Here is a 17,500-nt window from a genome sequence, read left to right on the forward strand (position 1 = left end):
CAACATCTCCTCATCACTGACCCTCAACACTGGAGCCCCACAGGGCTGTGTTCTCAGCCCACTCTTGTATTCCCTGTACACACGACTGTGTGGCAACACACAGCTCCAATGCCATCATTAAGTTTGCTGATGACACGACTGTGGTAGTCACCAGGGGCAGTGGTGGCTTGGCGGTTAAGGCCCTGGGTTAATGACTAGATGGATCTGCTCCAGGGGTGCTGTATCATAGCTGACCCTGCACTCTGACCCCAGCCTAGCTGGGATATGTGAAAAAGAAGAATTTCACCATATATGTGCAAATGTATAATGTGTGATAAATAAATAAAGAAAATTATTAAATTATTATTAATTATTATTAATTATGGTAGGTCTGATCATTGACAATGATGAAACAGCCTACAGAGAGGAGGTGCACACTCTGACACACTGGTGTCAGGAGCACAACCTCTCCCTCAACGTCAGTAAGACAAAGGAGCTTGTGGTGGACTTCAGAAGAAAAGACAGAGAACACAGTCCCATCACCATCAATGGAGTACCAGTGAAGAGAGTCAGCAGCTTCAAGTTCCTGGGTGTCCACATCACTGAGGAACTCACATGGTCCATCCACACTGAAGTCATTGTGAAGAAGGCTCATCAGAGCCTCTTCTTCCTGAGACGGCTGAGGAAGTTTGGAATGAACCGCCACATCCTCACACGGTTCTACACCTGCACTGTAGAGAGCATCCTGACTGGCTGCATCTCTGCCTGGTATGGCAATAGCACAGCCCACAACCACAAAGCACTGCAAAGGGCGGTGCGAACTGCCAGACACATCATCGGAGGTGAGCTTCCCTCCCTCCAGGACATATATACCAGGCGGTGTGTGAAAAAAGCTCGGAGGATCATTAGAGACTCCAGCCACCCGAGCCATGGGCTGTTCTCACTGCTACCATCAGGCAGGCGGTATCGCAGCATCAGGACCCGCACCAGCCAACTCCATGATAGCTTCTTCCCCCAAGCAAACAGACTTTTGAACTCTTGATCTCCCACGATCAAATACACCAGCACTGCACTTTATTACTCTTACTTTTATATCTCACACCGGACTGTCATAAATTATATTATTATTATATTATATTCTCTCTTAACAACTTACTATCAACCGACAGTCTGAATGTCAATACAGTACAATACAACCTACTGTACATTCTATATATATTATATATACTTTTTTATTGAATAATGTGTATCTATATTGTGTGTATTGTATATTGTATAGTGTATGTTATTATTTGTATATTGTGTTGTGTGTAATTATTTGTATATTAGACTTTAAATTGTGTTGTGTTAATTTGATGTTATTGTAAATTGGTATATGTCTCATCACTGTCACGACTGCTATGTTGATCGGAACTGCACCCAAGAATTTCACACACCATTGCACTTGTGTATATGGCTGTGTGACAATAAAAGTGATTTGATTTGATTTGATAATGTCAATTTTACATTTTTACTTCCATTTTGAAATATTACACCTTTTAAATCTTTATAAGTCTATATAGGAGAGGTTCAATCATAAGGCTATATAACTGCCCAGATAATGGACATCCTTGTCTGATCCCTCTAAAAAGAGGTACTTGAGCACTAAGGCCCCCATCAGCCTTTACCATAATAAATACATTGGAGTACAACAATTTTACACATAATAAAAAAAATTTCACCAAAACCAAAATGTTTTAGAACATTAAAAAGATATCCATGATCCACCCTGTCAATGATAATGATAAAATACCAAGATTACTATTATTAAGGTGGCTAAAATCTACTAAATCCCGTAACACAAAAAGATTATCTATAATTGACCTATCTGGAACACAATACATTTGATCTTTCCCAATCAAGAGATGTAAACAGTGCTTGAGTCTATTCGCCAAACACTTTGACAGTATCTTATAGTGCAGACATAATAAGGACACTGGTCTCCAGTTTTTCAATAGACATAAATCCCCCTTCTTTGGCAACAAGGAGAGGACTACACATCGACAACTTAAAGGAAATTACTTTTCTTTAAAACAATTTAAAAATACTTCATACAGATCCACTCCAAGTACATTCCAAAATTGTTGATAAAACTCGGCTGGCAATCAATCTATTCCCGGAGACCGACCTGAGGACAACTGCTGCATTGCCTCTGTGAGTTCCTGGAAAGTAATTTCATTGTCCAGCACTTTTTTCATTTCATCCACTAGCTGTGGTAAATCATGGAGTAATTCCTCAGTACTCTTAGAGTCACATGGTTCGTTACTATACAGTGTTGTATAGAAATCCAATGCCAATTTTCTTATTTCCACCAGATCAGAGGTTATAGTTCCATTTCAATGCCGTAGATGATACATCTGTTTCTGCTGAACATTTTTTTCTCTAAATTAAAGAAAATATGAACTAGGAGCATCCATATCTGTAATGGAGCAAAACCTTGCTCTTATCAGTGCTCCCTCTGTCTGCTCCTTTAAGAAAGATCCAAGTTCCATTCTTTTCTTCTTCAAAAAGTCTTTCTGTGCAGTTCCAGAATTATCCATAAGTTCTTTTTCTAACTGCACAATGTCTCTTTCCAGTCTTTGTATTGTTACTTTAATTTGTGATGAAGCATACAAGGTATAATTCTGACAAAAAACTCTTATTTGCGCTTTACCCACCTCCCACCACTGGCTAAGTTTCTCAAAAGAATTCTTCTTCATTTTCCATTCATTCCAAAACAGTGTAAATCTTTCACAGAACAAAACATCCTGTAACAGTTTAACATTAAAATGCCAATAATATGTATGCCGTGACAATTCTTTCATGTTTAGATCTAAAACAACCATGTGATGATCTGAAAAACCATTAGGTGAATGAAAAACATTCATAACCCTGGTGTTCCATATTTTTCCTAGATAGAACCGATCCAATCTAGCCCCACAGACCATACTGTCAGTCACTTTAACCCATGTGTACTGTCTGTCCCATTTATTCCTTACTCTCCATACATCTACCAACCCATATTTGCTCATTATTTTGGAGAGTACTAGACTAGATTGATTATGAGGTTCTTTCAACCATTCCTATCAACAGTAAAATCTGTTGTACAATTCCAGTCTCCTGCTACAATAATACACACACCATCATCAATCTTTTTAAGAGCTTCATTCAATTTCATAAATCTCCACCCTTTCTGACCCATTGTTCGGGGCATACACATTAACAAAAGCAAACAAAAAACCTCCAAACTCTATCTTTGTTAATAAAATCCTTCCTTTCTCAATTTCCTCAACAGTTAAAATATTAACATTCATGCTTTTCTAAAATAAAATAGCAACCCCTGCACTATTATTTGACCCATGACTTAAAACAAGCTTTCCACCCCACCACATACCCCATTCTATTTCGTTATCACTATCCGTATGTGTTTCCTGTAAGAAAGCAACACTGATCTGTTTTATTTTAAAAAAAATCTGAAACCGGGGGCCTGGGTAGCTCAGTGGTAAAATACACCGGCTACCACCCCTGGAGTTTGCTAGCTCACTAGTTCAAATCCCAGGGCATGCTGAGTGACTCCAGCCAGGTCTCCTAAGCAACCAAATTGGCCCAGTTGCTAGGGAGGGTAGAGTCACATGGGGTAACCTCCTTGTGGTCGCTATAATGTGGTTTGTTCTCAGTGGGGCACATGGTGAGTTGAGTGTGGTTGCCACAGTGGATGGTGTGATGTCTCAGTGGCAACATGCTCAACAAGCCACATGATAAGATGCATGGTTTGACGGTCTCAGACACAGAGGCAACTGGGATGCATCCTCTGCCACCCAGACTGAGGCAAATCACTACACAACCACAAGGACTTAAAAAAGCATATTGGGAATTGGGCATTCCAAATGTCTCTACCCCCATTTATATTTAAGGAGTCAACCCTCAGACACTCCATAAAAAGATGAAAAAATAAAAGGGATAGAAACAGAAAAAGAAACCATAGTAAGAGAGACTTAATCATTTCCTTAATTATGTGAAGCACGTGCTTTACCCTGTCATAATTTTGTTAAGAGTTTCCTTAAACGAAACCTCTTCTTACTTAGTACATCATAATTTACTGTTCTCTGTTGCAACATAACTGAACAAATAAATGTATCCACATCTGGGAAAAACTTCAATAGTTTTTCCAAATGTTGCATCCAAGAAATAATTTATTTCCTGCAATGTAAATACATCTCCCATAACTTGGGAACCAATCTCAGAAATACCAGAAGAAGTATCGTCATCTGCTATCTCAGTGTCATTACTCATTTCAAAGCCCTCTGATCTTTCAGGTTGTTGCTCAGTTTCATTTCCAGCTACCTCACCAATCACTGTTTCTGCACCTACTTCTCTTACTTCTGCCATAACTGTATCTTCACCAGCTATCATCGTTTTGGTTCACAGTAACAGTAGGCCTATCACTCGGCCTCATATTGTTACCCACAGCAACACCGCTATCATGTACTTCACTCGTAGTCTGAGGGTGTACTTGCCTGACATTTGAAACGTTATCACGAGCTCCATCATCAGCACCCTGCTGCGTATTCTCACCATTATGAGCCGTATGCGGGCATGCAACCCTCTTATGACCAATGTCTCCACATTCAAAGCATTTCATACTTCTGGTGCTCGCATATACTAAATACGATTTTCCTTCATTCCACAGTCTGAAAGAAACATCCAACTCTGGTTCATTCAGAAACATAAAAACTTGTCTTCTGAATGACATCACATGCTTCAAAGCTTCATTTTTGCATCCTAGAGGAATCATTTTAATTGGACTAGCAAACTTTCAAGTCCTCGTTCAATTTCACTATTCTTAATGAAAGGTGGAACATTTGATATTGTTATCCTAGCAATATAAGCGCCACTTACCACAACACCGGTGCTTAACAGATGATTAACCAAGTTTTCTTCTTTCACAAAAATCACCACCGCCTTATTCATGCAGGAGGCCGAGCAAATGTTCTCATATCCAATCTGCTCCCCAGCCGCCAGCAACACATCTTCCACAGTTACTCCAGTTTCTGCCATACACCTAACGCCATGACAGAGCGACAGAGGCACTGCACCCCCCTCAGGAAGGGACACCATCCCGTCTCCATCACAACACCTTCCAACAACTTACAAAAAACCTTTAACTCACTTTTCCAGCCCAATTTATGTCCTTACAAAACCAGCTTCACTTTAAAGGAAAAATGGACAGAAAAAAGCCAATTAAACGCCCTCTCACCCTGTTCACCCTCACACGCACCCACACACTCCCGGCATAAAGAGAGAGAGAGAGAGAGAGAGAGAGAGAGAGAGAGAGAGAGAGAAACACAAACACATAGGAGGGCTACTAAAGGCTGAACTTTCACAATTCATGCAGAAAATCAATAATCGAAGGACAGTTCAAAATGGGCTGGTATCAAACCCTAAAGCTCTGTTAAAACACACACACACACACACACACACACACATTATATACCTGAAATCTAAACAGATTTAGTAAAATCTTGTTACGCAGACCTTTTAACCCCTCTTGCACTGGAACACTACTAATGCATTCAGACAAAGAGCCTCTTAATCTAATCTGAAGTGATTTGAATAATCAATCTTGTTTGAACCTGTGGTGGTAAAGCAGATCATTGGCTGCTTCATCAGTGAGTATTTGTCCTGTCGTGACTCCTCGAGACTCTCAACTCTGAGACAGGTCAGGCCTGACTCAGGTGTGGGGTGAGGGGTCTCCTTAATTACTCATTTGTCATTTAGCTGATGCTTTTATTCAAAGTGACATACAGTTGACTTATTACAGGTTCGGTCATCCCTGGAGTAAACTGAGGTTAAGTGTCTTGCTCGATGGCACAACGGTGACAGTTCATGAATCAAGCCTTGCAGAATTTGAACCTAGTGCAATGAAGATACTGTACGTGTGTAATGTGTGCTGGCAATGGCAATGACAAAGATGACGTGAAGATGAAGAACCCAAGTGCAGTTTATTTACAAAAGTGAATGCCCTAACTATACACATGAACTAAACATAAACATGAACTTGACATAAACCTGACTTGATATAAACTTGGCTTGACATAAACATGGCCTGACATAAACATCTATACTCACATTCAATACTTCACCCAGACAATGAAAACATGAGGGCTTAAATACAAGACATGGGAGAACATAAACCAATGAACAAACAGAACTCATAACAAGCTAATTAAACAATAAACCAATGAAAACATAACACATGAACATGGAGGGAAAACAGAAATCACATGACAAGGGAAACAGAAACTAAACATTTCAAAATAAAAGACATGAATCAACAAAATACACATGACAACGTGCAAAAATGCCTTTGTTTACATACATCAGAAGCACAGCACACTCCCCACCATAGAAGAAACAACACGCAAACTTCATAGTTGAAAAAAGTATTTGAATCATGAATGTAACAGTTTGAACATTAGCGCTAAAGATGAAGGCAAGATTTTCAGTGAATAACAACTCAAATTTGGGTCTACACCTCACACAAATTATCATATGGCTTTAAAAGACTTGGAGTATAGCACATGAGTTATATGGACTACTTTTATGGTATTTTCAAAGCTTGACAGCTGTTGTCACCATCCACTTTCATTGTATGGAGAAGAGTGGCTTGAAAATTCTGCCAAATATCTTCTTAGTGCTCTGTGTTTCAAGTGGTTGTTGTGTATTTTTCAATGGCCGATGACCTATATTTAAAGATGCACTCAGTAACTTTTGTCTTTGTGTCATCTTAGGCTTACACTGACACCTAGTGGCTTGGATGCAGCATCATTTAAAATCACTAGTTTTCAGTTTCAGATGTCATTGTAGAAATGTAGTATTCACAGTCAGTCATGATTACTTTAATGAATGAGTGAAAGTGTCAAATAACAGGATGGTTACTGAGATTAAACGAGTAGTATTCTGCTGGTTAGGTGATTCTAACATGGCCGCCCCCATGTGTGGACCCTCTCCATGTAGAATAAAACAGCTTTTATAAGGTTACTGATTTGACTGGAGTTTTCATTTGAATGTGAGTCCTCATGATTTCCTACATACGTATATTGCAAAATTACAATTCATATCTTTAGGAGTTAAATTTTTTTAATGAGGAAAAAATGACTGAGTGCATCTTTAATGCCGATATAGCTTGAACCATGGCAGTGAGGATTTCTATATAAAGAGCATCATGAAACATGTATCATTCCTTTAAAATGTAGGCATACAAGAGCATTTTAACAACTATTAAATGCCAAATCTGATCATTTATCCTTAGTTATAAGAAGTATATAGAACATTATAAAAAACTATATATAGAACTACAGTATACTGTAAATAGAAACTATATATAAAAATAGGGCAGTCACTCGAATACATTTTTTAATCGAATTAATCACAATTAATTGTATGTATAAATATTTGCAGAGAAAGCTCCTCAAATAACAATAATTAAATGTACAATGATGAAATAATGATATCTAAATAATTAAAAATAAATTATATATATTATAAAAAAATAATTCAGATAATTCAACTGCTTTACATTATTGTGGCAGAGAGTAAAGATTTGATAAGACAATACAAAAAGTGGATTAAAGATTCAATATATTGTTAAATTCCATATTATGGAACATAAGCCAATCATTAGTCTACAGTTCACAGTAATCAGTTTTGTAATTTAATTCATCAATCAGTCCGAGATTTATTATAAGGGCTTGTTTAAGAACACGTCAATGTACACCTGCATCAGACGGATGATTTTGGAGCGTCTCACTTTGATTGCGTCGCATCATAAACATACCGTTTTTAGGTCGCTGTGTGAAGTTAAACTTAGAAAAACACGCAGAGAAAGACAGACATAGAGAGAAAAAGGAATATAAATAAACAGATGTGGCATAGAAAAACGAAAGGTTGCATGCAGCACCATCACTCCTTTAATAAGCTGCATGTGGCTTTTAGCTCGAAATGTGAGAGGTGAAATCTGCCTGCAAAGTCTTTCCTTCAGCGACTGCTGCCGTTAATCCCATATTAGCATTAGCAAAGCAGGAGCTTTTGAACATGGATACAGAACGGCATCAATCAGAACAAGAGGAACTCTATAAGCCCTGGTGCTGCTGAAACGGCATGTTACAGTTGCTCGTATTTGCTCTCATAAATAAAACATTTTGTACTCTGTGCTTAGTCTTTGAAACTGCTTCCTGCGCTAGACTGTGAGGAGACCAACAGAGACTTGAAAGCATAGAAAAACAAAGAATAAGATGGGGAAAAACAAATTTATTGAGCAGATCACAATGTGAACACAAGCAGGTGAAAATGCTGGTGCAAGGACTTCACACCGAGAAGAGAGAGAGAGGGACTATGACAGTGAGAAAACCTGTGTGTTCAGCTGAAGAACATGCTAAAGGCTTTTCTCACCCCTGTATGAGTTCTGCATGAGTGCTCAGAGCTTTATCAGTGTGAAAAGCAAAGAAGATCAGAGGGCAAATTCAGTAACATTTACCATTTCTGCCAAGTCTCTCCACAAGAACTTTTCAGAAATCTCCCACAAAATTCATAATGTCATAGTCGTCATTCTGGACCATAGAGCTGGGCTGTACAATGAAACATTTATGTATTATATCAGATTAGGTGTGATAATTTTGGTAAAAAAACATATGATTTTAATGCACTTTTAAGTAGGGATGGACCAATCTGAAAATTTTTGGCCAATACAGATTTAAAAAAAAAGTCGATACAGATATTTTTTACAGATAATTTGAAACATTAAAGAGGTACAAAAGCTTTTTTACTGTTCTAACAATAATTTCCAATATATATAATTTCCAATATTTCAGAAGTCAAAGTCTGCTGGTTTCAAAGCATTTTGAATGGTTTTACTCATCATGTAGCCTATAGGAAAGTGCTGCTTTCACAAACATCACGGCTGTTCATAGCATTTTTTTCCCCACATTATCGTGAGAACGAGAATAATAAAAATTAAATATGACAAGTTCTTAGGAGTGCCAACCCTTCTACATATTGTGGTGATTATTATTTCGGGATTGTGCATTTGAATTCACAGAGTTTTTACAAAGTGTTACTAATTAATTAGTATATTGGTGCATCCCTACTTTTAAGTGTCCTAATGACTGTGCCAGTTGGTTAGTTTCATGAGTATGAGAGATTTAAGTTAATTTAATATTGTCTCTAATTTAAACCTCTGCAGCAGAAAATGCTTATAGAGTTGAATGAATACTTTCGTACATGCAGTCAATTTCAGAAAAACTATTTAAAATTCTGATTCAATGATTTGTGTCATTACCCAGAAATATGAATCCCCACGTGGCATTTTACATGCTTTAAAACGCTTTGGTAACAAAATATAATGTCAGTAAATATTGCTGTTTATTATCCTGTGTTAGAGGTCGACCGATATATCGGTTTTACAGATTAATCGTTGCCGATAGTTGCTTTTTGGAACTATCGTTATCTGCAAAAATCTATGCCGATAGTTGTCAAAAAAAATAAATATAAAAATAAATTATATATATATATATATATATATATATATATATATATATATATATATATATATATATATATATATATATATATATATATTATTTATTTTTATATTCCTCCATGTTCCTCAATCTTTCATCACTGACAATATTCATCCATATTTTTATCCTCACTTCAAGTGAGGACCTGCACAGAAAGATGTGGCTAGGCCTATATTGAAACGTGCCCCATCAGCACATACATTGTGTCTCAAACTTCACATCTTGTTAATAATAATAAACCTTATTCCTCATTAAACCTCATCTGGTATAGTATATACAGTATATACAGTACATATATATATATAAACCCTTCATCTAGTGAACATATAGGCTATAAAAATCTTGATTTGGTTAATACTTAATTTTATTACATGGCTCTCTGGAATACTCGATTCTGATTGGTCAATATAGCCAGTCTGATATTTCTCAGTAACAACTGCACATTCACGTATCAGACCACTCATCCAGGTATTGCGAGCCATCTTTCCTGCTACTCGGATCATTGTGTTATCTCTACAAGTAAGCTAATCAAATAATTTAAACACAAATCAATGTTACAGTACATGCCCATTTATTTATTTACTTGGCAAGCAGTCATAATAAGACAAGACTGAGAATATCCTTTTTTATAAATAATTTATAAATCGATTTTAAAAACCATAGGATTAATCGTTATCGGCCTTTTCCACCACGACCTTTTCGGTATTGGCAAAATCCACTATCGGTCAACCTATACCCTTCATTGTCATATTGGTGCATGTACAGTATATACAAATTTTAATTCTTACTTCTGTTAATTTAGTGAACAACAGCATGGAAAACATGCTTTGATTATTTTAAGTAGATTTTACTTCTTGCATTAAACATTTTGAATTTACTTTGCGACAATGGCTGTTTGGTTGAAATTATGGTTCCTCTGTCTGAAAACAAAATCTAATATTTTAAGCCATTTCAGAACAAATTCATAATTATTGAGATATTGAATATCATCAAATGCTAGAAAATATTGAGATAATATTTTTTAGCTATATCGCCCAGCTCTATGGACCACCTAACAGGTATTCCTACTAACAACGTTCAAAACATTCTGAATAAAATAGCTTAGCCGCCAAAAGCTAACTCCTTGCCGGAAAAAGAAGCACACTGTATTTTACTTGATCAACCTTCCAGAAGAATAGTAGATGTAAATATTGTTCTCAATCCCGACTATAATTCCATGTAAGTTGAGTCCTAGTTTTGAAATGTAAGCGGAAGGTAAATGATTCATGAGGCAGGTAATATGGCCACTATAAAGATCAGTTCCAGCAATAAGTGACCAGTTAGTCAGTCATTGGTGTCCTTATTGGTTTCATTGGCCTCAGGGTTCAAGGGCCTACATGACGTAATGTCTCTGACCCCTCACACTCATGTACAAACACTCTGTTATCATCGTTTTATCTGAGTCTGTAGTAAACACACAAGGGCTGTGGTTAGTTGCAGGTGAGAAAGCTATTTTGTTTTGTAGTCTAACAAGGGCTCTAACACTTCAGGACACAATCTTTCTTTTAGTAACAACAGCAACAATTTCCTCAGTAAAAATAATTAAAATCAGGTTAAATGCATCGTGAATCATGTCACATTCATTAAAGGGATAGTTCACCCAAAAATGAAAATTCTTTCATCATCTACTCATCCTCATGCCATCCCAGATGTGTATGACTTTCTTTTTTCTGCAGAACACAAACTATGATTTTTAGAAGAATATTTCAGCTCTGTAGATCCATACAATGCAAGTGAATGGTGACCAGAACTTTGAAGCTCCAAAAAACACAAACTTTTGTAGTAAAAGTAATCCATATGACTCCAGTGGTTTAATATATGTTTTCTGAAGCGATGCAATCACTTTGGGTGAGAAACAGATCAATATTTCAATAATGTTTTTACTATAAATCTATATAGTATAAAAAGGACTTAAATATTGATCTGTTTCTCACCCAAACCTTTTATGTCGCTAATGAAAATATGGATTAAAAAGTACTTTTATGATTCCTTTATATGATTTTTGGAGCTTGAAAGTTCTGGTCACCATTAATTTGCATTGTATGGACCTACAGAGCTGAGATGTTCTTCTAAAAATCGTTGTTTGTGTTCAGCAGAAGAAAGTCATACATATCTGGGATGGCATGAGGATGAATAAATGAATAGAGAATTTTCTTAATATTGTGACATCCATAATTCCCCATTTCAATCCTACCAGAGTTTGCTGACAACAATAATCAGATTTCCCTAAATGTAAATAAATGAAAAGCATACTTGACAAATGTATTTTCGCAGAGACCATGTTATAAAATAACAGCCACTTTAGGAAAGGTCTTTCTATTTTTATTTTTTTGTAAACAGTATGATATTACCATTCCTGAGCACTATTTTTAAATCACAGATAATCAAAGAGTGAGTGTTTACATGTACAGAAATACACTGATAACTATCAAAAACTGCAAAAATCCAACAATTAATGAAAGCCATGTTTAAATGAAATTGTTGGGTTATTCTGTGTTTCTGACATCAAAACGTGAACAGGCATGCACACAACACTTGTGAACATTGAATATACTGGCAAGAATGCCGTAAAGATGTTTAAATGCAATGTAAATGGGCAAAAATCTCCTTGTATCGATTGTTTGTTGCTTAAAACTTCTATGACCTTACTTAATAAAGGAAACCTATTTAAGGCTTTAACGTGATCACAAACATTGTTGGCTTGTTAAGCATAATCACTGTAAAATTGTGTATGTACACATGCTCACAGAAACAGAGTAACACTGTCCTAACCAGATACAACCCGATAAAGCAACACAGAATAAAATGTATCTCTTTCATATTAATTAGAGCGACACTGCATCATTTTGTTGATCGATTGATTTCTACTTCTGTAGCATTGTGCCAGGTAGCCCCGCCCACTGAGAGCTCCTACTGGTTTAAAATCCCGCTTCTCATAACTGTACATGAAATATTAAATATGTTTTGATTGATTGTGATTGTACCAGACTGGCAGCAGTTTCGAGTTCACTGTGCATCTTGTCGGGTCGCACCTACCATCTACCAATGGAGAAGCCAGAAAGCATGTCAACTGTGTGTGTATTTTAAAGTCTGGTACTCACTGTCTGCATGGATTGGCACTGCCAGGCATAGCACCAGCAGGAGGGACGTGGCACTGCCATGACGAGAGGCCTGTCGGGTATGTGGCAGCATGATTTTTGGTTGGCACTCACCGCAGGGGTTCCCTAAACTCCTGCTGGACGACTGCACGCTCACGCTACCATTTAGTGAGACCTGAAGGAGGACATGAAGGAGAATGACATCAGAAAGCAATGCAGACAGCAAGTTTGAAGCAATTAAAATGATCAAACATAACAACATTACAACATCAGCAGCATTTCAAGAGCACTTTACACATTCCCTTTGTTTTGCACAATCAACCTGAAAATTAAAGAAATGTTCCGGGTTCAATATAGGTTAATGTTGAATAAAAACAAAACGTTCCAGTCAATCAGGAAGAGAATAGGGCCAGTCCATAAATGCTAAAATACTGTACACACCATTTCAAAAGGTTAGCCTCAAGACATAAACATTATACATGTTAACATGATTTTAGTGTGATAAAATTGCTTACAAAGCTTCTGTGTACAGTTATATCCAATATTACAAATTTGTCATGACAATAAAATCCTGCAATCCCGGTATGGGACAACTTTACACAGATAAGGTTAGTAGGTGATTTTATCACACTAAAATCATGTTAAAATGTATAATGTTTATGTCTTTTGTTATACTTTTGAAACGATGTGTGCTTTAATGTTTATTGAATGGCCCCATTTACTTCCATTGTGTGTGCCTTACTGTAACTATATATATATTTATTTATTTATTTTGTAATAAACGAAGGGCAAGTAAAAACTTTTTTTTTTTTGAGTAATCAACATTATGCCACAAATGCTGTTGACTGAGCTTAACTTAATTTAAACCCAGTACCTTAGGAGAATAAGAGAATGCAATGCACGTACACTATTTTAAATTAAAATCCTCAAATATTACATCACATTCCAAAACATTACATCATTCCAAGAGCAAAGTAGTCCATATGACTCATGCATCAATGTCATGTCTTTTGAAGCCATATACGATAGCTTTGTGTGAGGAACAGACCTGAAATTAAAGCTTTTTTTCACTGAAAATCGCCTTTCAGTCATCTCACATGCAATTGTGTTTAGATTCAAAAATGGTGCCCCGATGCTGACGTTAACACTAAAACGCAGTTGGTTCAAATGAGAGTTGTAACTGAACACAATGCACCAGTTTCAATATGCAAAATAGTGAATGAGATTTGAGAAATGCAAAAGAGGGGAATAAACAAAATTTTGATTAGTTCCACAAACAAAGCTTTAGGGTTTCCATACACTTATTTTTATGTGCATTTTGGGATATCGCAGAAAAAATGCTGGATCAAGGCTCAAAATTGCGACCATTTTGGTCGCATATGCTCCCGAAATGTAATCTGTGCGACCTCAAAATATATTTGGGAGCATTTGTGCGAGTGCAAATAATTGTTGTGGTGCGACCTGTTTTCATTTCTCTACAAAATGTTTGCTAATTACTGCACTATGTGCCTGCTGTGAGCTGATACATTGACCGGTCCACCGTTCTATTCAATGTTACATACCAAATAAACTTCATTTGTACATTCTTTTTTTTTTTTTTTTTTTTTTTTACCCAATTTGGTCCTTGTGGTTGTGTAGTGATTTGCCTCAGTCCGGGTGGCAGAGGACGAATCCCAGTTGCCTCCGCGTCTGAGACCATCAACCCGTGCATCTTATCACGTGGCTTGTTGAGTGCGTTGCCACAGAGACATAGTGCATGTGGAGGCTTCACGCCATCCACCGCAGCAACCACGCTCAACTCACCATGTGCCCCACCGAGAATGAACCACATTATAGCGGCCACGAGGAGTTTACCCCATGTGACTCTACCCTCCCTAGCAACTGGGCCAATTTGGTTGCTTAGGAGACCTGGCTGGAGTCACTCAGCATGCCCTGGGATTTGAACTAGCGAACTCCAGGGGTGGTAGCCAGCGTATTTTACCACTGAGCTACCCAGGCCCCCTATCTGTACATTCTTAACTTTAATGCAGATTTTAGATTGGTTAATATTAGCCATCAATCACTCCCTTTCACCACTAGCACACAAAATGTAAAGAGCTGAAGAGAGAAGATGAAAAGAACACTGAGCGATTTCTTTTGTAAGCCACCTAAAGTTACAGATAATATAACTCCTGGAGTTGGTGATGGCGATCGTGTGGTGAATGTGGATCCACCATCGGAAAATAAGGCTTACAGTTTTCGGAGAGAGTGGCTGAAAGACTTGGAGTGGCTCCGCTATGAAAATGGCTTAATGCACTGCGTTCACTGTAAAGCCTGTGGGACAGAGGTTGCAGGTAACACTGCGTTCGCCACTGAATCCACACATTTTAAGCACGAGAGCTTGATTAAACACGGGGAGAGCACCAAGCACAAGAAATGCTGGGACAAGTGTGTGGCAAAGAATTCAGGATCAGGTTCGATTGTTGAAGCTTTTAATCGTCAGGATGCTGCCGGACGTTCCATTCAATTGGCAGAGCTGAACATGAAATTTAACCATCGCCAAAGAAGAGCTCGCCTTCACTAAATTTAAACACATGTTGCAGCCAAGAACAAATTATGAGAAACAAATGATTAGTTCACCTCTGGATTGAATCTTCTTGTCCAAGTCGTTCGTTCTTCTGTCACGTGACAAAAGAATGAACGACTCGGACCAGAAGACTCGAGAGGTGAACTAATCATTTCTGTTTCCTGTGTGAGCAATACATAGCGTATACGGCTGACACGTGACAAAAGAACAAACAACACGGCCAAAAGAGTTGAAAGGTGAACTAATAATTTCTGTTTCCTTCGTTCGTTTGCGGTTTTCACGTAACAAACAAACAAAGGTTGCGCAATGCACATGCGTGGTCAACACTAAATGAACGAATCACTCTTTGAGACTACTCGTTCTTCTGAGTCACATAAAAGATTCGTTCATGAACGACCCATCACTACCACAAACATCCTCGTCGGACATGTTGAGGTGGAACACGCCAATGCTGATGGTGAGGATGTTGTTTTTTTTTTTTTTTTTAATACATAGCCTATTTAGTATTATATAAATTGTAGTTGTGGTGCTCCTTAATTTTCGGTGAGTGCTCCTACATTTTTGCTGGTGCTCATAACTTTTTGATGTTGGGAGCACCAGTGCTACCAAGTAAAAAAGTTAATTTCGAGCCCTGTGGATGGAAACAAGATTAGGGATGCACCGATATGAATTTAATTTCTAAAACATTAAAATATTTTTGCATTTTTTTGCAGTTCAAAACAAAAGAACTCACATTTTACATGTTTGTACTGTATATAATAGAACATCACAAATTCATATTATGCAAACATATTATGTTGGGCAGTTCCACGGAAATGTCAATCACATCAATTAAAAAATAAAAAGTTACCAAAGGAACAAAATGCTCTTTTAAATTCTATAGCGGTGTAATGGATAATGGAAAATGCTGTCCAGACCACTAGAGAGCGCCGCTTGCTTACACAATACTAACTAAAGAGCTGATTGCAGTCTATTTTTAAACGCAGCCTTTCAAGCTTTTGTTAATCGCGCAAGACGTTATTGCGATTTCAATCTTAACTCAACCATAAATACCATACCAATGTCTCAGAAGTCAAAGTTTGCTGTTTTCAAAGTGTTTGGATGGTTTTACCTCATCGTGTATAGGTAAGTGCTGCTTTCAAAAGTGTTACGTAACAACGCTTTTTCCTCATTAATGTTATAACGAGAAAGAATAAAAATGTAATATTACATGTTCTTTGGACTGTCAACCCTTGTACATTCTGTGGCTATCATTATTTCTGGATTGTGCATTTGAATTCAAAGAGTTTTTACAAAGTTTGATGAGAATTTATTATAAATTAAACACTGGTTTTTCATACCTACATTTTCATTTGTAATCCGTTTTGCTGATGGTTTTAATTTGGTCATTGGCTGATAAATATCGGTGGCCGATACATCGGTGCATCCCTAAACAAGATTCGAATAAAATCTCCAAAATGGGCATAAAAAACGAATACGCTTGCTTGAGGACGATACATTTTTTATTCAATAAGGAGAAATGCGCAAAAACTGTAAATTTATCAAATAAACTTCTATTGGATTTATTAGGATAACAAGATGCACTTCAAAAAAAGTAATGTGACTGAATAACTCTTTCATAACTGGACAAGGTAGTGCACCAATCCTCGCATCTAAAATGTTGCTCTGGCCATCCTGAAATAACAGTGTCTAGAAAATCCAAAGAATGCAAAGTGTTTACAAAGCAAATAAGTTAAATACAAACTTGAACTGTGCAGAAGAGCAGGTTTATTGACACTTTAAAAAAATTATTATAGATCCGCACAGCAAAGGAAGTACGCACACACATAGTGCTCCAAGACATGAGACAAAGATCTTTACAGTGTTTTGTCTGTGTGCTTTAAACCGCAATTATTTTATTAATAAAAGACTCACATGGGCTAAAATTTTAGATTTTATTCTTTTGAACACATGGGATGGAAAAGCGGCTTTATTCGGACACATTTTTGCAATATTATGGTTTTGCGCATAAATTAAATTCACAAATTGGATGGAAACATAGCTATTGGCTTCTTTATGGTGTGTTTGGTCCTTTTTTGCTTGACGACCTATCATTGTATGAAAAAAAACTGCATTAAATATTTTCCTTTTTAATTTCACTAAAATAAAAATAACATAATTACGACATAAAACGACATTGGGGTGACTACAGTAATTTTCATTTTCCAGTGAACTATTCCCTT

The 17,500-nt window shown here is 37.0% G+C and overlaps 1 protein-coding gene across 1 annotated transcript in view; it reads right to left on the minus strand.

Moving 5' to 3' along the window:
* The window catches only part of LOC127445891 (receptor-type tyrosine-protein phosphatase F-like), a 346,333-nt gene that overhangs the window by 212,707 nt on the left and 116,126 nt on the right, over positions 1-17,500 (minus strand). Inside the window, exon 2 of the mRNA XM_051706359.1 lies at positions 12,716-12,887. Within this exon, the coding sequence (XP_051562319.1) occupies positions 12,716-12,806 (91 nt within the window). The 5' untranslated portion in view covers positions 12,807-12,887. The remainder of the gene's footprint in view (positions 1-12,715; positions 12,888-17,500) is intronic.

The sequence above is a fragment of the Myxocyprinus asiaticus genome, chromosome 9 (assembly GCF_019703515.2).
Source record: "Myxocyprinus asiaticus isolate MX2 ecotype Aquarium Trade chromosome 9, UBuf_Myxa_2, whole genome shotgun sequence".
NCBI classification, from domain to species: Eukaryota; Metazoa; Chordata; class Actinopteri; order Cypriniformes; family Catostomidae; genus Myxocyprinus; species Myxocyprinus asiaticus.